Below are 24,611 nucleotides of genomic sequence, written 5' to 3'. Positions count from 1 at the left end.
AATTTCTTTCGCTGACGTGGCAGTCGTTCAGCGGCCTTCTATATATATATTTTTCTTTGCAACCTATTTGCGAGGTGCGGAACCCCTAAATCTAATCATCCCTCGCCCTCGTCGTTGTCTTGGTTGTTGTTTGTGTAACGCCGCTGTTGGCTGGCTGGCCTTTCCCACAGGCATTCCTTCCTCTTTGCTTCCTCTGTTTCATTTTCCTTTTCTTATTTGTCGAGGTGTTTTTTCTTCTTTTGGATCGGCGATCTTTATTTTTTTTGCGTGATCTTGTTCGAGGCTAATTTGATTCCGAGAGGGTAGGGTAGATCTTCGTACGTATATGCATTTATTTCTTTTTAATTTTTGTTTCTAGTTTGAATTTGATCGTTTTGCACAAGTTTTTGCTAACTAGCTTTATTCAATTTTTTCTCCTTCAATCTGCCCATTTTTCTAGGGTTGCTTCATGAACGCCCAAGAAAGAGGAGTATTTCAGTTATTAGTAGTCAAGTTTTTTCGTGGATTTGTTTTTTTTTTTTTTTTTTTGCCTGGAAGATATGGGCTACTGATGTGACTTTTTCTTGCTGAATCTGTTCGAAATCTTAGGGTTTGTTGTTGATATTCGTAGAAGTATTCTTATTTTGATCAACTTCGTGGATTAGACGATGTTAGAAATCGGATTTTTTTCCGTGCTGTTTAGAATCATAGTATTTGGTCATGTTTTTCTCTCTATGTGAATCCGTAACAATGCCGACTTAATTATTTTTTGTCCTCAGGTTTTCTCGTCCTGAAAAATCAAGCAAATTTGCCAGTCGTCTAGTATTATGGCAGAGGTAGAAATTTAATCGAGGCTAGTCTAGGTTTTTCAGTAACCATTTTGTTTTTGTGTTTCATTTAATTTTTTGTTTTTGTACTGCAGGATGGGTTCAAGGTCAAGTTACACATCTATGATCTAAGCCAAGGACTTGCTAGGCAACTTTCAACGACATTTCTGGGAAAGGCCATCGAGGCTGTTTGGTAAGCATTTCGCTCCCATTTTCATAGTTTACTCGTCTTGGAAATTCAATTTGGGGCTTTAGGGGGAAAAAGAAAATTAGAAATAATTTCCGTAAGCAATTCGCTCTCATTGATTCATCTTGCCTTTGATCATTTTGTTTACACTTGTGGCGAAGCAGGTTTGCATGTTGCGTCACGGGGTTAAAGTTTTGGCATACATAAACTTCATGAGATATCGTGTGTGCCTGCTGATACTCAAACTCGATATTCTATTCGCATATAACATATCGATATTCAAGCTTGAGATATTTCCCTGCATCTTTTCTTTCCATAGTTCCCTATAAGAAATTAGGACTTAAGATTATCCAGTAAAAAAGATGGAGGTCTGGAGGAAGAATGGGAGAAAAGGATGAGGGACTGGCAGAAGCAAATAGATTTATCATGCTTGAGGCGATTGCACATTTTTTGAAATAGATGAAGAGGACAGCATATCTTCATTATTTCCTTGCTTTTTTCCTTTCTTTGTTTTTCTCCACAAAGGTGAAATTGGTAAAATGGTAGGCTGGAAGACAATAAATGCTTTGTGCTACTTATTGAACAAACAGAAAATATTTAGTTTTGGATGCCAAAATCAAACTAACCATGATTTATATTGCAAAAGATCTGGACAATCTCAATGAATCTGTTAGCTATAGTCAGTTCAATTCTTGATGTTTTTTGAATGTCTTGGGATCTTGCAATCTACAGAAACATCCTAATGAGTTTTGAGACTGCAGATTTTAGGATGTGCCAACATCTTCTTAATTGTGCACGTCAACCTGTTTATGAAGTTGAGTTGGCCAATATAAAATACAGAAACAATTTCTTGAATGAATTCACTAATTGGTAATTGCTCAAGTGAACTTAAGGAAACAGATACTCCTAATACACACTAAACTTCTGGAATCTGAAAGTCTGTTTGAACTCAATCTTTTATAGTGGTGGGAAAAGTGTGTAAGCTACCATGCTAGTATAAGGTATTGTTTTTTTACCACCTTGGTCACATTTTTTGGGGTGTGCTTAACAGGCATACTGGTCTTGTAGTATATGGAAAAGAGTATTACTTCTCAGGAGGCATTCAACAAGATACAGCTGGAAGGACTCCTTATGGAACTCCGATGAGGGTTGTGGAGTTAGGCGTGACACATGTTCCTGAGGACGTATTTGTGTTGTACTTGCAGGAGATTAGTCCACGTTTCACAGCTGAAACTTATAACCTTCTGACCCACAACTGCAACAATTTCAGCAATGAGGTAGCACAGTTTCTTGTTGGTGCCACTATTCCAGACTACATTCTTCAATTACCTAATGAGGTGATGAACAGCCCAATGGGTGCACTATTATGTAAGCTCTTAATCTTATTTTATTTTTCCTTTTAGATTCGCTGTGTTATAATATAATACCCAAGATTTGTCCTTTAAGGCTTACCATAGAAACATTAGAATGGAGGTCCCTCCTATTGTATTATTACCTATGTCCTATAATTTGCTGATGAATGTGTCTGAAGCCAACTTTTACTAGTCATGTTGACAAATACCTAGGATGGAAGTTTTAGACCAAAGTTTTACTCTGGAAAATTGCATCCAAAAAATTTGGTTGACTATGAACAAATAGATAGATCAACATCAGTTGACTAGTCATACTGATTCTGGACCTGTTTTCTTTTTTATTTTCATTCATATCTTCAATAGAAAGCTCATACAATGATCATCATGTTTCAGTTCCAATGCTCCAGCGACTGGAGACTACTCTTAAGTCCGGTGCTGTGCCTCAAACTCCTCAGTTCTATCCTCTCTCTGCTGCCCAGTCCGGTGCTGCACCTCAAAATCCTCATTTCCATCCTGCCTCTGCTCCCGCCAGACATGTCACGAGTGTTGCTACTTCAACCCTGACCAAGGTGGCCGTGAATGAACAAACGACCATCATGAGCGTCGATTCAAAAACATCAACCAAGACATCTGAGAAAGGTAGTGCAGAATCAGCTGCGGCAAAATCTGTCAAACAGCCCGAGGTGGGTGATCCTCTTGGTGAGGCTCGCAGCAGAGCCCAGGATGAGATCACCAAGGAATTTGCTGCAATTATGGCAACCGGTACACTTCGTGCAAGTGAGGCTGCTGCCCTTGCAACCAAAAGGGTTATGGAACGACATGGGCGTTTAAATGCCTCAGTTCAGCAAGGATAAGGTTTAATTACAATTAACTCATACCATTCTTTGGAAGCAGCCATGTAATTTGATTGCCACTCTTTCATGTCTCAGCTGGTATCTGTTAAGAGATTTAATATGCTTGATTCACTACTTTAGAACTTAACTATAATTGCCTATTTATCTTACTATCTGTTCCTAACTACTAGCAAGTATAGCCAGTATGATACAGTTTTTCTAATTTCAATTTCCTGATTTCTTTTGGGTATTTCTATTTTCTGTGGGCATTTGGTTTTTGTAACCATTCGACGTATCAATCAGACTGCGTGATGCCACTAGTCCAGTTTGTGTGGATGCGCGCGGATGTTTATTAGACTAAGTGACGATTTCGAGGGATCAAAGGGGGGTGTTCACTCTTTCTAGCAGTCAGTGAGTGTACAAAGAAGCATTATAAGTTATTGTTAGGTAATTAAGATGTGTTGAAGGAATTTGAGATTCACCCGACCATGAAAGAAGTCCTCAAACAGGTGAAGATGGGTCTCGGGCACTGTGCGGAGACCCACCAGAGTTCTTGAGCCAAAAGAAAAAAAGAACAAGCTTTTGCTAGACATGAATATGATTTGGTGTAAATTTATTAAACTCGTTAGTGTACATTTGATAAATTTGAAATAACACATTTCTTTACGGCTACTGATCGCATTGCATTTCTCTATTACAGATATTATTTCCATCTAAGAACTCCCGACCCATGATGTTTTGCTTTCTACAAGGGTTTAAAGAATAAGTTATACTTGAGCCACAACTCTAAGCAATCAACAGTTGCAGTGAGAAACGGAATTGCTGAAACATCCAGTTTTAGGCTCAGTTTTTCGTACACCGGTGTCGTGAATTGACCTCGTGTTGAGGGACGCTATGAGCACCCTATCCATCATATTTATTCGAGGAGCTTCAAGGATTGCCTTGGGCGGCGACAAGGCCCACTGCATTGACCAAATAGCAAGTGGCCGCATGTAGATCAGCGAACGGTAGTGACCGTCTGTCGTCCATCCTTCAGGAGTTTGAAACCAGTACCTGCATGATCACCTGAATCAAAATTTTGTCAGAAGATGAATGAATGCTACAAGGCCTTACCCAAATCCTTCTTCCGACCAGCCCGCCGTGAAAATTCCTTCAGCAGTTGCAAAAGCTTGATGCTCCATTCCGTGAAGAAGCATGGTGGCTGCCAAGCTATACGTCACGCCGGTCCATATTTCACGCGATTGCATGCAGGAGTCGTCGACCTTTCCGTTCGGTTTCATTCCATTGACTGCTCCCATGCGACCGCCCCCCACCTTCATCACGTTAAACTCGAATATCTTCTGCAGAGTGCGCCTGACATTAACTTCGTCGAATAGCGAGGGCAGCCCTGAAGAAGCAGCATACCACTGACCGGCCAGTTGATCGGCCTGTATCGAACGGCTGTTGCCGCTGCTTCCACTGTCATAGTTGAAGTAGGAACCATTCCACAACTTTGCTTCGAACACCAATTTGGCTTTCAGAAATTTGATCTTACATTTTTCAGCAAAAGCATGGTCTCCTAGCCGTTGCGCCATTGCTGCTCCAGCTTGAAGAGCAGCGAGCCAGAGACAACCGCAATAAGCACTGACACCGAGTACAGTCCACGCATCATACGTCTGATCTGGGAACCCATCGTTCTCGATCAGGCCGTCGCCGTCGCGATCAAACTGTTCCATGTAATCGATGGCGGCACAAACTGCCGGCCACACGTCCCTTCCAAAAGACATGTCGCCTGTCGCAGCAAAATCCCTGTACACCTGGAGCACAAACTTTGAATTGAGATCCTTCCATTTACTGGTGTCGTGGATATTGTAGGCATTCATCTCATTCCACGGATCGTGCGTTCCTAGATCATGAGGAACGGCGCCTCTGACCTTGCGAAGTCCCCAGGTACCATCAGCCAGAAACTTGACTTTCCCTCTGTCCTCATGCAACACAGCCCTAGCAAAATCACGTTGAATTGCCAACTCTATCTTCGGGAAGAGATCAAGAAGAGCGAATGATGCATAAAAGTGCACGTCGTACGTGCACCACATGATGTACTCTACTCCTTCCAAGTAGAGAAATCTCCCAACATTTTCTGGGTTTTGCTGTTCTTGCAGGACATAGTAGGATTCAGCAGCCTCACTATTGTCTCCAGATGCCGTATTTGGTAATACTGAAGTTGGAGATGGAATTCTCTCATTCATCGACTCGTTTTCCGTAAAAGTCTGCTTCACATATTTCTGATCTCTGCTTTTCACAGATTTGTTGTGACGGGAGCCGGAATTTGCTCTCTCCTCGATCCTTGGGGGTTCACCGTCTGCATTAAGTCGATGATCAATTATGTTCAGATTCCAAGTTACAGTTATAAAACAAAACAGAATTTGGGATTCTTCTCAGTAAGCAACTATGATGACCAGACATGATCATCACAGAGGAGTACAAAGGAAAAGAGGTTTAGTTGTAAAACAAATGTGACAATGAAGCGAGAAAGTATGAAGAAACCAACAATTATGATTAAAATGTACCTGTCCAGACAGTGCCACCCGCAACAAGAAAATAGAGCTCATTAAAAAGGGTGAACTTATACCTGCAACAAACAACCTGGTTGATTTGATACGTGCATACTGAAGAAAACTAGGACGAAGAAGTTTTAAAACCATAGTGTATGAAACTTACCATTCAGGAAGCTTTTCATCCTGCAGTATTGGATTTTGCCATTTTTCAATCTCTTCTTCCCACCACTCATAGTCTGATAACGATTGAATTGCAATTAAATACCAGAATTGTAAGATAATCGATGAACACTGATGTAACATAATCGCATATCTAATAGGTTTTAATGTGTACATACTCTTCAATGCATCATGTACCAAATTAACAGCTGACCTCTCAGAGGTACCATAAAATTTCGTGTATCTCCTGTGAGAGAATAGTAATGAGTAATGCATAAATTAAAATGATGCAAGGATCTTAAAAGATGTAATATCCACATATGGTGTTTAACCATAGTGCAAGAAGGAGAAGATTGTAGACATGATATTTAGAACTTCAATATGGAAACACAAGAGACGAAAAAGAAGAAGAAGAGCAGCACAAAGACTACCTATGATATGTGCTTCCTTTCTGAAACTTCACTTTAGGCGATGACCAAGCTAAAGCGAATACGACGGTGCGCCTGCCCTGTGGTTCGACCCATGTAGAAGCTGAAACCGCCGCGCAAAGTGTATCACCCATAGAAGATGGAATACTTGGACCAGCATTAAAATTCTCCATTTTGAATTCTCCATCCTTTAACAAAAACCAATACATAACTGATCAGATCATTCATTAACAACTCATATGCATTCACATTCCTCAGCCAATTAGTGCACCAAAAAGGGGGCAAATGAATGCTTACTTGCACCATTGTGTCCCACATGTCCTTGGCTGTGCCATAATTTTCTCCGGCAAGTCCAAAATTCGGCAAAACCGTCACAGTGACATTCTGAGTCTGGCAAGCAGCTATAGCAAATGTCACAGGAGGGTTGTCTTTTGCAGACCTGGATGGTGCCCGAGATAGAGAACTTAGTGCATACATCAGAATAATAGGAATAACAAAGAGATTAAGGTCAGAACAGAATATGCATAAAAAATAAAAATAAGGTTAGAAACTTGCTTGTGATGTAGAAGAACCCCAGACACTCCATCCTCTCCTCTGCATATATAACAGAACGTGTTAAGGAACAAAATATATATAAACTTGTGAAACAGAGATAAAAAAATGTGTATAAGACTTGCATGAATGGCTCATTGATGTGGCCGCCACTATGATGAGATACTCCTCCAATGGAATTCTGCACCATATAACAATTGCATGGTTGAAGTATTGTTCAGTTGTTTGTAGATCCCAAATGAAAAATAACTGCACTCAGAATATTCAATTACCGCCCAGGTCATCAGAAGGCTAACTTTTGCTCTTTCTCGTCCAGTGTTAACTAGCTACACAAGAAGAGGAAAAACAGAACAAAAATAATTAAGAAGTACAAGCTCTAATTATGTTTTTCCATTGTAAATAAAAAATTGAACAAATCACATGAACATTTTCAAAGAAAGCATGCAAAGTTGGTACTTTCTGCATTATGAAATACAATGACAATTAATATAGAAAGCACTCACTGTATAAACAAAAACAGCTGTGGGAAGGCTGCTTTCGCGATAATTATGTGGTATAAATGGGGATATTTGGCGACATGAGATTTTGAGGTCAGGATCTGGTTCACCTGCAAAAAAATGAGAAATTTTATTAAAGCAATCTCCATGAACTAAGAAAACACATTCTAGCATATCACATCTTATGGAAATACATTGTTGCTTTCATCTATAATGCCTAATATGTCACCGATTGCATTGAAGATGAATAAAAGAGTACCATCATAAACAGTCCATGCCCTAGGGAACAAAGCATGATATGTTGAGTGTTGACCAGTCAAGTTCCAGTCCCATGAGGATATACCAAGATCACCATTTTTCCTGAGAAATCGTACAAGAAGTTGACAGACCACAGTAAAATTTTGCAACTGTCAAAAGAATATGATTAACTAAAAAACATGTAAAAGGTAGAAATTGCAATCGACAGCCAAAAAGATTGCCAATTGATTTCCATTGGTAATAATTGTCAAGTTGCAAAAAATGGTCTAGAATAATGATATCATGCTTATCTTTTTTATAGGTTGAAGGGTGATTATCTAGGTTAGCAAATTCTCCAGGTCAAGATTACACAAAAAGTAAAGTAACAAAAATTTCTTACTTTAATCCTTCATGATGTCCAGGGGCTAAAACTGACGAGTACTTCTTGTTTCCGCCTTCTCGTGATACAAAAATCTACATGTTTGAGTAATGGAAGGTCATGCAGTTGCCTTATCTTAAAGCAATCGAAAGGCTCTAGCACCATTGTGACAAATATTCTAATGGGAAATTGGCAATTAAAAGATTCTCAATTATATAATTATTAAAATTTTAAATAAAAAGAAGAAAAGGAAAGCAATGACAAGCGACCATCTCAACTTGGTTTTTGTGATCCCTATATCTTTTGACAGTTCTTGTAGGTGCTTCTATGAACACAAACTTGAATTTGCTAAAACAAAATAGTACTGAGAAAAATAAGTGGGGAAAGACAAGGCAAAACCAAAATCAACCAAAAAAATTAACGAAGTGCATAATGCTTTTAGATTAGGAAAGTTAAAGAGCAAGATGGTGTGAAACAACACGAAGAAGAGAAATGAATTACTGAGAACTGATTTGCCATAACCGGAGATGTTTCACATGAACCAGGAACAATTTGCCAATGCTTGAACTCCCCTCTAAAACCTCTTGAAATGCTGCCGCTTCTGCAAACAGAAACAAGAATCAGAAGGGCAGATTGATAAAGAACATTCAATAATTAATATACTGCATACCCCATTCCTCCAAGTGGCACACCTTGAGAAGCTGAAGGTTTACATTGCTCTCTTGTGAAAGGATCAATCGGTGCTTTCTGTATTACAAAGATGAGGAATCAGGATGTGATCCATGAAAATGTGAACATGAAAGAAAATATGAACAAGTCAATCACTTACCCTTCCTTGAGAAGCTTCTTCTCTGACATATGACCAAAGGCGAACACCAAGTCTTAGCTGAATTGAATTTGATAGAATATGCAATCAAGATCAAATCACTCACTATGTAAACAGTGACAGTTATAAGCCAAATACCATTTGAACTGCCTCAATGAATGTCACGCTGAATTCCTTCAGTCTATTAGCATGGCTATTTAGCCTTCTCCTCCATGCATGTTTTGGTGGAGCGCCTCCATCAAAATCCAGCTATAAGTACATCCAGAAATGGACATTAGAAATTCAGCAAAGGCATCCATTATGAAGTTCGTCAAATAAATAACTGATTACTATAGTTCGTGATCAAGAACCAGATGAGCATGAAGTAAAGGGGAATATCAAATCAAAATTTGGGATTAACCATGAAATAAGTAGATGAAAAAGTCACTTGAAAGCCTCCAAATTTTTTCCTTCTTTTTTTTCCTCTTTGCAATACAAGCAAGCCTGTGATAGTGATCGCGGTAGAAAGAGAAACAAGATTGTCTCATGCGCAATCATAATCTATGTTTTGAAAGGAAACCGGATGTTGTAGAGCAGAGAAGAAGTCGATCATACATGAAAGCAACAACTCAAATTGATCTGATCCCGAAATACTAATTCAAAGTGGGCTTTCGCAATTCATAAAAGCGAAGAAGAAGGCTTACCAACTGCAACGTGGCTCTACTGACATACTCCTCCGCAGGCCATGAACTTTTCCTGTAGTGGAATAGGCTCCCGTTCACCATCTTCACACTTTGAAGATCCAAATCAAAAGCAACGTAACAGATCCAAATCGAAAGAATGAATTTAATTCAATCAAGATCTCCTCAAGCTCCAAATCGACAAATTTTCCACAACCAAAGAAGAAGCCCAACACCACCAGCAACAACCAAGGCTGCAGATTCAGGAACAATCTAAAGCCAGGGAATTCTCAGGAAGTAAGAACTCAACCGGCGAACACCATTGTAGAAAATTTGCAGATTTCCCCAATCCAATCAACAACCAACCGCCTAAAGCGAAGAGACTGATCTTCTATGAGAAAAAGCAACAAACTGAATCAAAAAGATCCCCTTTCGAAATCCCTTCGATCACGGCGAACCCACACCCTAATCCGCCCTTGAAAGATCAACGGACCGCTGAAAACGGGACCGCAGGTGTTCCGCTCGCCCGCCGCCGCGGCAGATGATAGTAGAGTTCTCGAACCGCCGCCCGGAATTCCACAGCGAGCCGACAATCGCGACGGGGTGGGAAGCCGCCTTCTGCTACCGCTGCCGACTTCTTTAAAGAGGGAAATGAAGCGACGGGAGCAACGTGTTGTGTGCCCCTCCGTAACGGTACTCGATGCCGTTATGATACCTAATCCACCTACTCGTTGACACACCCACGTATTATCTCGGTAATCGGGACTTCGAATGTGGGACCGTTCCGTTCTTCAAATAACAACGGGGGTAAATCATGGAACAAACATAGCACTTAGTCAGAACCTGCGGAAATCTGACGTCACAAGTGCACTTTTATATGGTCTATGCGTACTACGGCACGGCCTTTACTACGCGGATCAACCCCAGTTAGTATTATTATTATATGATAATAATAATATAATTGAATGGCCACGCATGCATTTAAGTGATGTCCATCTACTAATAATCATTTCTGACTATACTTCCTATTCAATATTAATTACTTTCAACCGTACAAAGTTTAAAATGAATTTACCTATAAACAAAATTTTCCATGTATCTAACAATATATATATATTTTTACAACATATTAAAATATTATTTTTTTAAAGAACTTAATGGATTCTGCATCGACTCCACCACTTTGTGAGTCACATGTTAAATTCACTTTTTCATATTTTTTTTTATAGAAAATAAATTATAATGTACAAAATTCACTTTTTCTTTAATTTATTCCGTATAAATTCTACCAATTGACGATAACCCACTTAACGGAATCCTATTCACTTTCCAGAATGGTGCGGCCGTGGGTTAGAAAGTTTGGGTTAAAGCGACATTAATTAATTAACTGACCATTAAACACTGATTAACTAACCATTAAACATCTGAAACACAATCACATGATGCTGCACGCGTTCACGTCGTCATCGTTGAACAAGTTGCTGACGCGGTCGTCGCCGCGGTGGATCTCCGGCACCAGGCCGTGTCGGTCCCCATTGTATCTGTGCTTCCGGTAGTTGTAGCTGCCCCTATACGAGTACTCATCTTCGAAGTAGTTCTTCGCCGTCGTGAAGTAGAGCGGCAAGTCCGTGTTCGGCCAGAACTCTGCCTTCTTCCCACTCCGGCGAACCTGCTTCAGCACCTTTCCCCGCTCCACGTACCCCGTCACCGTCACCTTTTCCATCTCCATCTCCATCTCCATCTCCACCTCCACCGCGTCAACCCTTGCCATTAGCAGTTTTCTTTCTTTGAGATACAAATTGTGAATTAATATTGTAATACTTGAGTTGAGTGACAGTACCTCTAAGCTGTACAATTATGCTTCACGAGAGCATGTCTGACGACCCTCTCGCAACCTGTGCAGCACATCCTCACCTTAAGCTCCACTGTCTTTTGACACGCACCGGCAATTAGATTATAATTAGAACTAAAGTTGTATAGCGCGCAATCAACAATTTTTCTCTAAAACCGACCTGGAGAGGAGATTTTCCCTGGACATCTTCCGGTCGATTGTTATTCTTTGTAAGATTTACAATACATCATATATATATAAACTAAAAAGATATATCTATAACAGAATTAAAAAAATTATAGTTCCTATAATTGTACAAGTTTAAAGAAATCATAACTATTATAATTGTAACAAGACTCAATAATAATTACAGTACTAATATCATTAACCACATAGATCAAATATGAATGTGTACATAATGTAAGAATAACACAAAGTGATCTACAAATGTCTATTCTTAATAAGTCCAAATGTCTACCAAAAACTTATATTAAACTGAAGTGGTAAATCATGATTCAATTTTATGACTCCAAATAAAATTCACATCATATTTACAACAATGAAATGCAAAACCGCAACCGTAAATATAGCATCCATATGTCAAAGAAAGTTAAAATTATGCATACATATAAGACAAACTGCAATATATATAATGAGCCAAAAATATGTATTTATGAACATTGAGTATCACACAAAATATAGATTCATATACAATGGGTACTTCATCAAAAGAAATAACCCTCATATTCGGCACATGCTGATGAAACACTTTGGGTGGTAAATCCTTGGTGAGTGGATCCGTTAACATAGAATCTGTCCTTATATGCTCTATCATTATTTGACCATTTTAAACTTTTCTTTAACTGTCAAAAATTTTATGTCGATGTGCTTAGACATAGACGAATTGCGGTTGTTCTTGGAATATAATTCTACAGCTTTGTTATCACAGTTGATCATCAATGACCTATCAATGCCTCCAATGATCTGTAACCCTGTTGATCCTGTCTGGAAGCTGAGAAGACGAACCTGCCGGGATGACGTGTTTGGAAGGTTGACCGCATCCCCATGACCCGGTTGATGATCTGTCCGCTGCGTTGACCAAGTCGTCAGAAGTCCTCCTCCGGTCAACTGTACCTGTATCCAGCGACCGGATTCCCCTGGTCGCTGGTACCTCGGTGCTCGAGGCGAATCCCACAGACATATAAGTAACCACATAATAGTATAGCAATAAAATTAACAGATACCGAGTACGAGAACTTACCCTGGCCCAGGGGGGGCACCCTCGGATGGATGGATGAGCTGGTCGGGATACTGACCGAGTCGTCACGACCCTGACAAGTGGATGGGTGTGAACCCGCTAAGAAGCCGAATGTAATGGTGGCGGCACGGAATCCGATGCAACCTGAGTCCGCCGAATGGCGGCTGTCCCGTGGGGGACGGGCTGCTACTAGAAGCAGCGGCGTCACTCACACTCGCCGAAGGCGGCAGTGGTGATGGAAGATGCCGCTGGCCGCTGGGGAAGGGCAACGGTGACTGCTGGCGACGGCTGTGGCCGCGGGAAAAGGCAGCAGTGGCTGCCGGCGGCAGCTGTGGCCGCGGTGGAGCAAACTGCGATGAGGGGAGTAGAAAGCAAGGCCTCTCTACTGTTGTTGGCCGCCGTCCTTCCTTTCCTCACGAATCCGCCCCCTTTTCTCTCACGGTAGCTACCGGGTGCTCAGCGAAGAAGCGAAACGGGAAACAACGAGGCGGCGACGGCCGACGATGGTCCCGGCAAGCAGTGCGATATAGGGAGGAAGAAAACCTCTCCCCCGTTTTCATGCTAGCGGCGGCTCTCTCCCCTCTTCTGGCGGCAGCGTGGGAGTGAAAGGGAGGTAGAGAAGAGGAGGGCAGTAGTGCCGGCGATTTAGCTGGCGAAGTGCGTGAGGAGCCAGCCTTTCCATGGCTGGCGGCGGAAAGAAAAAAAACCTGTCCCCTGGCTTCCTCTTTTCTCCCCTCTTAAAACCTAAACCCCCCCTCCTCAAAGACCAAAATGTCCTTCGTCTTCCCTATTATCACACTTCGAGCCCTCCTCATATATCCGTATCACCTGTGATAAGGTTCCGCATCCATATCCTCTGGATGGAAGCTTCATAATAGACTATGAACTCTGCATTCATGGTAAAAGTGACTATTAGCGTTTGGTTGATGCTTTCCATAATATAGTCCCTTCTTCCAACATGAATACATAACTTGAAATGGACCTCCTGCTATCTAAGCATCTAGGAAAATCAGAGTCTGAGTATCCAACGATCTCTAGATGACCTGATCTTCGATATGTGAGCATGTAATCCTTCGTTCTTTGTAGATATCGCATAACCCTTTTCATGACTTTCTAATGCGCTAGTCCAGGGTTACTCAAATATCTAAGCATACATCAAACTCCCTACTGTTGATGCATAAGGGAATTGTTGTATTTCCTTAATCTCAAGTTCATGACATGGACATTGTTGCAAGCTAAGTTTATCACGCTTTATCATCAAAGTGTTGTCGGGAGCACAATTCTTCATGTCATACCGAATGAGCACATTTTCTATATAGGTCTTTTGTGATAGTCCAAGTGTATACCTTGAACGATCACGAACAACCTGTATTGCCTAAGACAAAAGATACTTCACCAAGATCCTTCATTTTAAATTCACTGGATAAAAATGACTTAGTTTTTAACAGTAGATTATATCATTGCTTGCAAGTAATATATCATCCGCATAAAGAACAAGTATAATAAACTTGCTCACATTATAAGAAAAAATTTGAAAGACAATGCTTTTTATGCGTTGTCTATATGGCTGAAAAAAAAACATTATTAAAAATACTATTGTTAAAAATACTATTTTTAAAAGTCCGCTTAAAGACAACGCTTAAAAAATATTATCGTAAAACAACATTTTTGCAACACTTAAAAAGAGTTGTCGTTTTTTGCAATGACAACACTTTTGCAACACACAAAAAGCATTATTTTTTCTATTTACAAAATTACTGTCTATTATATTTATACCACAAATTATGTAATTAAACCTTTATAAATAACATCAATTAAATACTATGAAAGTACAACTGATCAATTTTCTTACTATTGAATCAGAAATGTGTCATACAATTCAAACAAAAAATATATAGACATGATCCACAAACTTTGGATCAATGTTAAATCTATATAAAAGCAAAATCCTATATACTAGACATGCATATTAGTTCTAATATATCTTGTTTTTTGGATTGAATCTTTTATGGTAATATTGCATCTTCTCGGAAATATATGACTACCCTTCCATATGATGCTTGTCATCCTTAGATTGAATCCTTCTAGTAATAATGCCTCCTTGACGGTGAAAGAGATGATGCTAGTCATCCTTAAACTCTCTAATATGATCTATATAAGAATGGAAGTACTTGAAATCATAGTTTGCAAAATCGCGATCCGGATCGTACGATCCTACGATCCGGAAACCCAAAATCGATCCAGGATCGTGCAGAATCATTTTTGCAGTAGGATCGTAGCAGGATCGGTAGGATCGGAGCAGAATCGGTAGAATCGGAGCAGGATCGGAGCAGAATCGGAGTAGGATCGGTGGAAGCTTTGAGAGGTCATAACTTTTGACTCGGATTGAACCACGGGGCCTATAATATATCAAATTAAAGCTCGTTCAGAGATCTTTAATAAATTTCAAAGTTTATCCTTAACCATTATCTTTTTTCCATCTTATTAGAGTTTTAAATTATTTAAATATATGTTTAATTATTTTTGAGTTAGTTTTTTATCAATAATATTCTGTCATTTATTTTTCTCAAAATAATAAATTTTTGGATATCTATTGTCTAGTATTGTGTGGCATCAACCAGTGTTTAGAAGATTATTTCCGACATTCATATTTGAATCAAAGGATTCAATAGCTTCTGTTATATACGTTAGATGCTTTGTTGGCATTTAAATTAAATTATCTTATAAATCAAGGAAATATTTTTGACATTATATGTGTTATTATTATTGTGTTAATAGATATTTTATATTCTTTCATTTTATGATATAAAAATATAAATATTATTACTATGCGAGAATAATAGTTGAATTACAAGTTAATTTAAATTTGTACATGTAGTAATGTAATTTGATGTGTTGAGTGTAAATAATTGCATATATATACAAAATTAGTTATTTATTTATATGTAAATGAGTTTTTTAGGTATTTCTTCTAATTATTAATCATGTATGATAAAATTTTAAGGGTTTTTGGTAGGATCGTACGATTCTACGATCTGATCCTGACCGATCCGATCCTGACCCTAAATCGATCCTGCGTAGGATCGCGATTCTACAAACTATGCTTAAAATATTGAACATCCTTTAACAGCTAAACATCTCCACTGATCCTCTATGCTATTGTTTTACAACAGACGCTCACGAAAAGTATCTCTTTTTCTTTTGAAGATGAAATTTCTGCAATTGCTTCTAAATCTTCCATCTGTTACCATTTCTACCACCTGACAATACATTCAGGACGTAGCAAAAGTTATAGAACATTTAGTTGATACGAAAAAATTTAATAGATAAACAGCATGAATAGAAGAGGATAGTTACTTATGGAAGCAGTGATAGCTGGACATCAACTTCATAAATGGCATAGTAGAATCTGACTGATCTTCAGCAACCAAAGGATACAAGCACAATGGACAGTTTCCTTCAGGATGATTCATGTTAGAAAGAAGATCCACTGTTTCTTAGAAATAAGAAATCAATTAGCTCAAAAATATATGTTAATGTGTGATACTATCTTATAATAGTATAAATAGATATTGCATGGAAATATTTGGAATTTAAACTAAAATTTTATTCATATTAACACAACTAAAGATAAAACTTTAATAGTTGAAAGTTGAACAAAAGAAATGTGCAAGCACCGTATAGACCTATACCGACTGGTTTCACAATAAGAATCATTTGGTTTACAACAATATAACTATGACCAAATGTTATTTTCTCAAATTCCAACACAATAAACAACACTTCTAGATGTAATTTTGTGAATGTTCGTATGTGTGATTGATGTTACTAATCAATTAGTTATCATTTGGATGACTGAAAGGACAACTATATCAATTTGATTTTTTTTATGATGCTATAATTATGCATTTTTAACCTAAGAGTAATACAACATACTAATATCACCTTTACTGAAGAATATTTTAAAGAAACTATTTTCAAGTCATTTTAAATTTTACTTTTTACACTAATATTGTTTGCCTGTTGCAAGAGGCCTTGCCGCATTAATAGTTATTTGCTGCATTTCTAGATTTTTTTTAAGGTCAGAATTTGACTGCAAATTGACTTGGTAGATTAATTACAAGTTGCTACAGCTTGTGTTGCAACGAGTCTACTTGGAACAATAAATACCCTCAAGGGAATTTAAATATATATATGACTACATGCATAGATTTGCATCAATGCTTAAGTAATGAGGAATTATCACTTACCATAAACTCCTAGTCACACAGGGTAGATTTTATAAGTCAAATTTTGCTAATGATTTTATGAAGAACTAAGACCTTGATGTATTATAAAATTAAGAACAACAATGAATATTTACAAACAGAAAAGGCTTTAGATATTTTAAAATATAAGATACATTTCAATCAAGTTACAACTCATTTACCTCACAAGCATTAAGCAAGAATGGAGTTCTATTGTTTTATTATGCACGCCAATGATTAAATATGTTTGTCGACTTTCATCAAGTCCCTTCTCATCTATAATGTTTATTTGAGGTGGCACGCTTGGATACTGCATCAAAATAATTAAAAAAAAAGAAAGAGAGAAGTGATTACAAGATGTTAAAAACAACGAGATGATTCAATACACACCTATGATATGTATTGACAAACTAATATGGTAGAGGTATACTAGTCTCTCTTAAAAACCAATATTAAAATAATAAAAGAAATAAATTGTGTAACAAACCTTGTGAATCATGTGCTTTTATCATGGAATACTTGGTCAAATCAATAAACATCAATATATATTTATAAGATAGGAGTGTCCAGTGATCTAAACCATTTGCTAAACATGAATGATGTCTTCATCATTCTACCGTTCATGAAATTTCTTTAGTAGAAAAAAATTTTAGATTAGAGTTGAATGCACTCTCAAGAAGAAAATTATATTGCAAACTTCTAAGGTTCAATACACTATGGATTTACCAGATTTTAATAATGAAAAATTTAATGTTACTAATAAAAAGATAGAAGTATCAAAAGATAAAAATTGAATTCTCTAGTTGAGACATCTCATAATTCACACAAATTAAAAAGAAACTTTGTAAAAATTGTAACATAAATGCTCTTAGTTTCATATACCTGATTAGTTAATTTATTCCAGGGATAACTTCTACAAACTGCAGAGTGAAAGTGAGGCATTAGTAATAGTAAATCATAATGTTTACAAGAAATTTTTTCCAACAATTTGACAACCAATAGATAAGATCGTGAAAAAAGTTCAAATACTGAAACTTGTATAGATAATAACAAGTAGAATTCATGAAATACGTGAACAAACAATTCAATCATAAAAAACAATATGTCATTCAAATAATCAATAAGACACAACTTCTATCTAATATTAATAGAAAATACATATGCATAAAAAAATTCAGTAAAACAAAAAGTTGCATGCATGAAAATGTGAGCAATTAACAGCATTCAATAGCTTCACCCAAGATATGCTCAATAGTGTGAAAGCTTACTATAAGCCTACACATGCAAACCAAAAGCAATTGAGAAAACAAATAATAATGTTAGGGAATCAAATGATTGAGCTTTTGAGTAATAACTTCATAAACCCAATAAGAAGATGATTATATTATCTAAACAAGTAACCATTTGTGCATAAATTCAAGAAGCAACTTGCACATAATTAATATAAAACAATCTAAGTGGTCCATCAAGTCCTAAATGTTTCACGATTTTAGGCAACTACAAGCATACACACTGCAAGATCATCTTATCTTGGGTATGGAGGTTTTTTATAACTCAATGTGCCACAAATATTTATCTTTACAAATAGCTAGAAGATTAAAAATATATGCACCAACTGAGAAAAGGTGAAGCAATGTTTAGATGATTGAATTTGTAGTTGAGAAAAAAGGTCTTTTAAAAGAAAATAAATTGTATACAGTAACAAAGACGACCTAAAACTTAAAGAAAAGCTCCTAACAATGGGTATGTTGATGAGTTGAGCCTATTGGCAATGTGAATTGCATGGCTAGCAATAAAAGCATTGCTGTGGTAGCTGCAATACCAAAAATAACACAACAAACCATCACTATCGCAAGGCAAACCCACAGCAAAAGTTGCAAATGAAGAAAGCAAACCGTTTGTCTAGATATGAGTTGTTTTGTTTCAGCATATTTATTTATTCAAAAGAGCAATCAAATAAATAAATTCCATGTCTATTCAAAAAGAAGAATAAAATGGATGAGAAAAGATGAAAAGGCTCAAGAAGAAGCCATGCGAGCATTCCAAAAGGAAAAATCTATTACTTTGCATAATTTTCCACTAAAAAAATTCCATCAAAAATACCAATTAGACTTGAAGAAGAAAAGACAAGGGTTTCAGGACCGAAGATGCTAAAGGAAGACCAAGCGAATCGTTTATACTCCGGAGTCATTGAGTAATCCTCTACTAGAGGCGAAGCTGCTCGTAGAACCTTTTAATAAACTGCTTTACCTCCTCGTCTATATGGTTGTCCACCTCTTCCGCCTCCTTGCCTATATCTGCAGCCTTCAGAACGTCTTCCGATTTGTCCATGTCGCTGCCCTCAAGTGGTTGGTCTTTAGCAAGTGTTGTCAATGTCACCTAACTTTGAAAAATATCCCTCTCGATTCCTCTGCCCTCATCGACGTCTAGAACAGGGGAAAATAGTGAACGACGACGACAAAGAAAAAGAGTTAAAGAAAATGGTGAAGAAGAAGAGCGACGACAGAATGGAGGAGGAAGCTAGGCCGTTGGTGCCGCGGAGGGGTGGCGGAGGAGGCTAGGTGCGGGCGGCGGGAGGAGGGTTTCGGCGGAGATGGGTTTCTGTGGAGTTTCGATGGAGATGGTTTTTGTGGAGTTTAGGCAGACATTAGTTTGGGAGGCTAGATTTTAATTTTGTTGAGTTTTCGCGAAGGGAGGTTTTGGCAGAGAAAATTAAGTAACATAGACAACACTTGTTAAAACATTATTGTAGATATTAAAAAATATATCCATAGACAATGCTTTTTTAGAAAGTGTTATCTTTCATTAAAAAAAATACTAATAGACAATACTTATTTGAAAAAAAAGTATTATCTTTAATAAAAAAATATAAAATATAGATAACGTATTTAGTGAAAAATGTTGTAAAAATAATAGACAATATTTTTAAAAAAGCGTTGTTTTTTAAGTGTTATGAAATCCCAATTCTCTTGTAATGTTCCACTGAACTTGATATACAAACACTGATCAATTGGAATCTCCTTGAAACTATACGAAGAAACTACTTGATCAAATTTTCGATACCATTGATGAGATATCTGCATTAAAATATAAATGGACTTCCTTAATTTACATACTAGATGTTTTGAGTCATCTGACTCAAAGTTTTTCGGTTGCACCATGTATATAGTTTCTTCAATGTTTCCATTGAGAAACACAGTCTTAACATCCATTTGATGTAGCTCTAGGTCAAAACGAGCTACAAGTGTCATGATTACCTTAAGAGAGTTTTTTGTCGAAACTGGCAAAAAAGTCTCATTGCAATCGATGTCCTCATTTTGAGTGAATACCTTGGTGACTAGGCATATCTTATACTTTTCAATATTTCCATGTGAATTCTGTTTGATTTTAAATATCCGTTTACAACCAACAAGTTTCATACCTTCAGGTAATTCTACAAGTTCCTAAACGTCGTTGTCCATCATAGATTTCATCTCTTCCTTCATGGTATTGATCTATTTTTTCGGATGAGGGCATTGTTTGACTTCTTGAAATGATGTGGGATTATCTTCCAACCCAATGTCAAATTCATATTCTTGGAGATAAATATAATCACAAGACATCATAATCTCCTCTTTCTAATGGATCTTCTTAGTGGCACTTGATCTTGAGGTGATTGGTGTTGGTGCAACCTTAGGTCAAGGTTGACCTGGTTGACCTGACTCGAGTTGACCTGACTCGAGTTGGATTTTGATGTTTGACGAGAATAGAAAAGTTCTATTCTGATGTTTGACGAGAGTAGAAAAGTTGTATTCTGATGTTTGACAAAATATAAACTTGGGAGATTGTGGGTGCAATCTTTGGTCAAGGTTGACCTAGTTGACCCAAGGTGAGTCGACCTGATTCGGGAAATCCTGGTGAGTGAAGTCATGTGAAAGTCCTGGTGAGTAAAGTCAGGCAAGGGAAAGTCTTGGTGAGTGAAGCCAGGCAGTTGGAAAGTTCTGGTGAGTGAAGCTAGGCAAGGGAAAGTCCTGGTGAGTGAAGCCAGGCAGTTGGAAAGTTCTAGTGAGTGAAGCCAGGCAAGGGAAATCCAGATAGGTCAAGGTTGACCAGACATCTGGTGAAAAGTCCAAGCAGGGAGCTTGGCACAGAAAAGTCCAAGTATGGAAACTTGGCATGGGAAGTCGGAGAGGGCTTGGTAGCTCGTTCTCCGGACTAGGTCAGAGAGGGCTCGGGAGCTCGTTCTCTGGACCAGACGTGGAAGTCGGAGAGGGCTCGGTAGCTCGTTCTCCGGACTAGGTCAGAGAGGGCTCGGGAGCTCGTTCTCTGGACCGGATGAAGTCGGAGAGGGCTCGGTAGCTCGTTCTCTGGACCGGACGAAGTCAGAGAGGGCTCGGCAGCTCGTTCTCCGGACTAGGTCAGAGAGGGCTCGGTAGCTCGTTCTCTGGACCGGACGAAGTCGGATAGGGCTCGGCAGATCATTCTCCGGACTAGGTCAGAGAGGGCTCGGTAGCTCGTTCTCAGGACCAGGTAGGGTTTAGGGCTGGGAGCTCTAAACCTGGATCGGTCTGATGACCGATCCAGTGATGCGCTGGTTGACTGATCGGTCTGGTGACCGATCAATAACCAAACAGTGTGTTTCTGTGAATTACCTGATCGGTCTGGTGACCGATCAGTAATCATACAGAAGCGAAGAAGATCAGGAGAAGAAAGAGGGGGATCGGTCTGTGGACCGATCCACCTGAGTCCTGATCGGTCCACAGACCGATCAGAGAGTTGGGCAACTCTCTGTGAAGCGTGCTGATCGGTCTGGGGACCGATCAGCATAGGTCCTGATCGGTCCCAAGACCGATCAGAGAAGGTCTGGACCGATCAGGGTGGAGCCTGATCGGTCCAGGCCCTAGCCGTTGCGACACAACGGCTAGTTTATGTGTCTTCTTCTTCGCAGGTTATATAACAGGTCGAGGGCTACAGGAGCTGCGCTCTCACTACTCTTTTCTTTCTGATCTTATTGCAATCAGAGCTTTGCTGAGCTCTCATCTTCCTGAAGCTTCGTGGAAGCTTCCGTCGGCTGGTTCCTGCTGTTGTAGGTGTTTCGTGAAGTTGCTGCTTCATCTAGTCGACGAGAAGGCAAGCTGTGTTTTTACATTCTTACTGCCTTTGTATTGTGCTGTATCTTTGTACTCCTATCTTGCTGTTGCAAGAAGTTTGTGGCGAGGTTTCTCCACCCAGAAGGAGTTTCTATTAGCCGGTTTTTCCGGGGTCTCATCCACCGACGGATTGATAGACTTCGTCCACCTTACGGACACGCCGAGGAGTAGGAGTTTCATCTCCGAACCTCGTTACATCGTCGAGTTTAAGGTTTGTTATTCTTTGTTTCATTTCTACATTGTATTTCCGCTGCGCTAACTAAAATTGTAGGAAGAAACGCGAATTTGGGGTCGACTATTCACACCCCCCATCTCTAGCCGCTATCCGAAGGTCCTAACAATTGGAAGTCATTCTAAAAAATAGGAGGGAATATCCTTATTTGAGATGATGCACCTTCCAAATGAATTGGAGGTGACATGGGAATATCATGGCCAACTATTCCTTCCGATTGTGTAGCTTCAACCATATGTGGAACGGTAACCATTTCACTATCAGCTACATTAGTAGTCACCATATCAGGATTACTAATGTTCTCTTCAAATGATATTTCCCTAGCTTTATTACTCTCACTATCCTCAATGAATTTGGCATTACTCGTCTCGAAAAAGGATCTACTCAAAGGGTTATAGAACTTGAAACCTCTTGAGTGTTCAGAGTATCCTATAAAATGACAACTAACAATTCTTGAGTCCAATTTTTTTTCGTTAGGCCTATAGAACCTAACTAGACAACCCTAGGCATGTAGATGCCTAAGAATAAGTGCTCTACTTGTCCACAACTTGTATGGGATTTTTGTTACTGCCTTATTAGGAACTCTGTTGAGTAGATAAACTGTAGTTTTGAGTGCTTCACTCCACAAGGACTCCAGTAGAGAAGAACATATAATCATATTTCTCACCATATCCTTAAGGGTTTTGTTTCGTCGCTCTACTACACCATTTTGCTTAGGTGTCCCAGGTATGGTGTATTGCCCCACGATACCGCACTCAGCAAGGTAATCCACAAATGGCCCAGGACGTTGTTCACCTGATCCGTCAGATCTACCATAGTATTCACCACCACGGTCTGATCTTACGGCCTTAACCTTCTTACCAAGTTGATTTTCAACTTCGGCTTTGAAGGTTTTGAACATGTCTAGGGATTACGACTTCTCATGAATAAGGTACAAGTATCCATATCGAGAATAATCATCTATAAAGCTTATAAAGTATGACTGGTTATTCCAAGAAGCCTTAGGGAATGGTCCATATATATCCGTATGAATAAAATCTAAGACTTCATTACTCCACCTTGAACCCATATTACTTTTGTTAGTTGTTTTCCCTTTGATACACTCAATGCATATTCCAAAATTTGATATATCAAGGGAATTGAGAATTTCTAGTGACATTAACCTTTCTAGGCGTTGTTTAGAGATATGCCCTAAACCCGTATGCCACAATATGGATGAATTCTCATTTGTCACACCACGCTTCACACCTATACTATACATCACAAAATTATCCTTATGAGTTTCAGTATCCAATCGATATAATTTGTCAATCAAGGAACCAGTACCATACAAGATAGAATTTTAAAAAATACTAAACTTTCCATTTCTAAATGAACAAGTATATCCGGATTTGTCCAAACATGAAATATAAATTAAGTTCCGTTTAAAAGATGACACTACAAATGTATTTTCCAAATTCAAAAGTACATTGTCCCCAAACAAACTCTAAAGACACCTATTGCCTCTATTTTTGCCTTCTTGCTCCTTCCGATATAGATGAATATTTTGGCATCAATTGACATTCGGCTCGTGAGGTAACCCTGCATAGTTACACTTATGTGAGTAGTTGCACCAGTATCTATTCACCAAGTGTTATTAGGTACAGTAGCTAGGTTGACTTTTGAACTAACAAAGTTGAGAAGTATACCTTTCTTGGCATGCCAGTTGGCGTATCTAGGTCAATCCTTCTTCAGATGACCTTTCTTTTTACAAAAGAAACAAGATGAGTCTAGATCTTGTTGTTTTTGCACCTTATGCCCTGAAGCTCTAGTTTCTGTAAATTGTTTACCCTTGTTTTTACCATTACCCTTTTTCTTTTTCTTGTTCGAATACTAGATGAAGATGCATAGTGAGCACTCTGAGATGTGTCACCTCTTAATCTCTATTCTTCTTGTACACACTGAGCTATGAGCTCATTTAGTATCTGATCCGGAGATAGTGGGGGCAAGGGAGGGATAAGGGCATTTTTGTCTTTTGGGCGCATTGAGGGTTTGGAGTGCTTTTAAGCACTGTTCACAGATTATGTTGGGGGGAATTTTTCTCGTTTCGGGAGGCCGCCGCCAGCATGAAGGAAAGGAGGTCTTCTTCCTCCCCATATTGCGCTGTTTGCCGGGGCCATCGCCGCCCTTCGCCGGCCTTCGCCGGCAACTGCCTCCGTTGCTCTCCTCCTCCTCGCGACGTAGGCACCGCGCCGCCGCCATCATTTCCTTCCAGATGCCGCCGCCGCTGCTGCCACCGGTCGGAGCTCCCCACACGCGGCCTTTCCTTGCCACTGCCCACATCACGGGTGTCGCCACTCCGATCCTAGCCTTCGTCCCTCCCTACGCCGAGGTGTTGCGGGTGCCGGCGCCACTACTACCGGCGAAGGGCTCCAGATGCAGCCTACCCTGCTGCTGGCAGCAACATCTCCGCTGCTACACCT

The 24,611-nt window shown here is 39.1% G+C and overlaps 3 protein-coding genes and 1 long non-coding RNA gene across 7 annotated transcripts; 1 reads left to right on the top strand and 3 right to left on the bottom strand.

Annotated features, from left to right (window-relative positions):
- The first annotated feature begins 75 nt into the window (after window positions 1-75).
- Window positions 76-3,348, top strand: LOC121989091 (desumoylating isopeptidase 1-like). Of its 3 annotated transcripts, none has more exons than XM_042542915.1 (5): window positions 76-170; window positions 759-815; window positions 902-999; window positions 2,045-2,361; window positions 2,739-3,348. In XM_042542915.1, exons 2-5 carry the CDS (start codon window positions 807-809, stop codon window positions 3,197-3,199), a joined length of 885 nt encoding a protein of 294 aa, XP_042398849.1. In that variant the 5' UTR covers window positions 76-170; window positions 759-806; the 3' UTR covers window positions 3,200-3,348. The 3 variants fall into 3 exon arrangements, with proteins under 3 accessions (XP_042398849.1, XP_042398850.1, XP_042398851.1); XM_042542916.1 differs by lacking the exon at window positions 76-170 and adding an exon at window positions 176-302; XM_042542917.1 differs by lacking the exon at window positions 76-170 and adding an exon at window positions 232-317.
- A 416-nt stretch (window positions 3,349-3,764) lies between these two features.
- Window positions 3,765-10,081, bottom strand: LOC121989090 (non-lysosomal glucosylceramidase-like). The gene is made up of 18 exons (XM_042542914.1): window positions 9,477-10,081; window positions 8,932-9,042; window positions 8,797-8,853; window positions 8,638-8,714; window positions 8,469-8,568; window positions 7,989-8,062; window positions 7,611-7,711; window positions 7,358-7,461; window positions 7,127-7,180; window positions 6,980-7,035; window positions 6,858-6,896; window positions 6,600-6,741; window positions 6,306-6,490; window positions 6,054-6,121; window positions 5,879-5,951; window positions 5,728-5,789; window positions 4,292-5,519; window positions 3,765-4,231 (listed from the first exon to the last, which is right to left on the bottom strand). The coding sequence occupies exons 1-18, from the start codon at window positions 9,555-9,557 to the stop codon at window positions 3,973-3,975; spliced, it is 2,871 nt and encodes a 956-aa protein (XP_042398848.1). The 5' UTR covers window positions 9,558-10,081; the 3' UTR covers window positions 3,765-3,972.
- Window positions 10,082-10,887: 806 nt separating this feature from the next.
- Window positions 10,888-11,476, bottom strand: LOC121990557 (heavy metal-associated isoprenylated plant protein 30-like). Its single transcript, XM_042544673.1, has 2 exons — window positions 11,314-11,476; window positions 10,888-11,215 (listed from the first exon to the last, which is right to left on the bottom strand). The coding sequence occupies exons 1-2, from the start codon at window positions 11,358-11,360 to the stop codon at window positions 10,888-10,890; spliced, it is 375 nt and encodes a 124-aa protein (XP_042400607.1). The 5' UTR covers window positions 11,361-11,476.
- Window positions 11,477-15,567: 4,091 nt separating this feature from the next.
- LOC121990556 lies at window positions 15,568-19,465 on the bottom strand. Of its 2 annotated transcripts, none has more exons than XR_006114623.1 (5): window positions 19,039-19,465; window positions 17,671-17,708; window positions 16,971-17,098; window positions 15,899-16,031; window positions 15,568-15,801 (listed from the first exon to the last, which is right to left on the bottom strand). It is a non-coding gene; the product is annotated as an uncharacterized LOC121990556 (long non-coding RNA). The 2 variants fall into 2 exon arrangements; XR_006114624.1 differs by having other exon boundaries at window positions 15,899-15,998.
- Window positions 19,466-24,611: the final 5,146 nt, after the last annotated feature.

Source organism: Zingiber officinale, chromosome 6B (assembly GCF_018446385.1).
Source record: "Zingiber officinale cultivar Zhangliang chromosome 6B, Zo_v1.1, whole genome shotgun sequence".
Lineage (NCBI taxonomy): Eukaryota > Viridiplantae > Streptophyta > Magnoliopsida > Zingiberales > Zingiberaceae > Zingiber > Zingiber officinale.
This window is presented reverse-complemented; position numbering and strand designations above follow the sequence as displayed.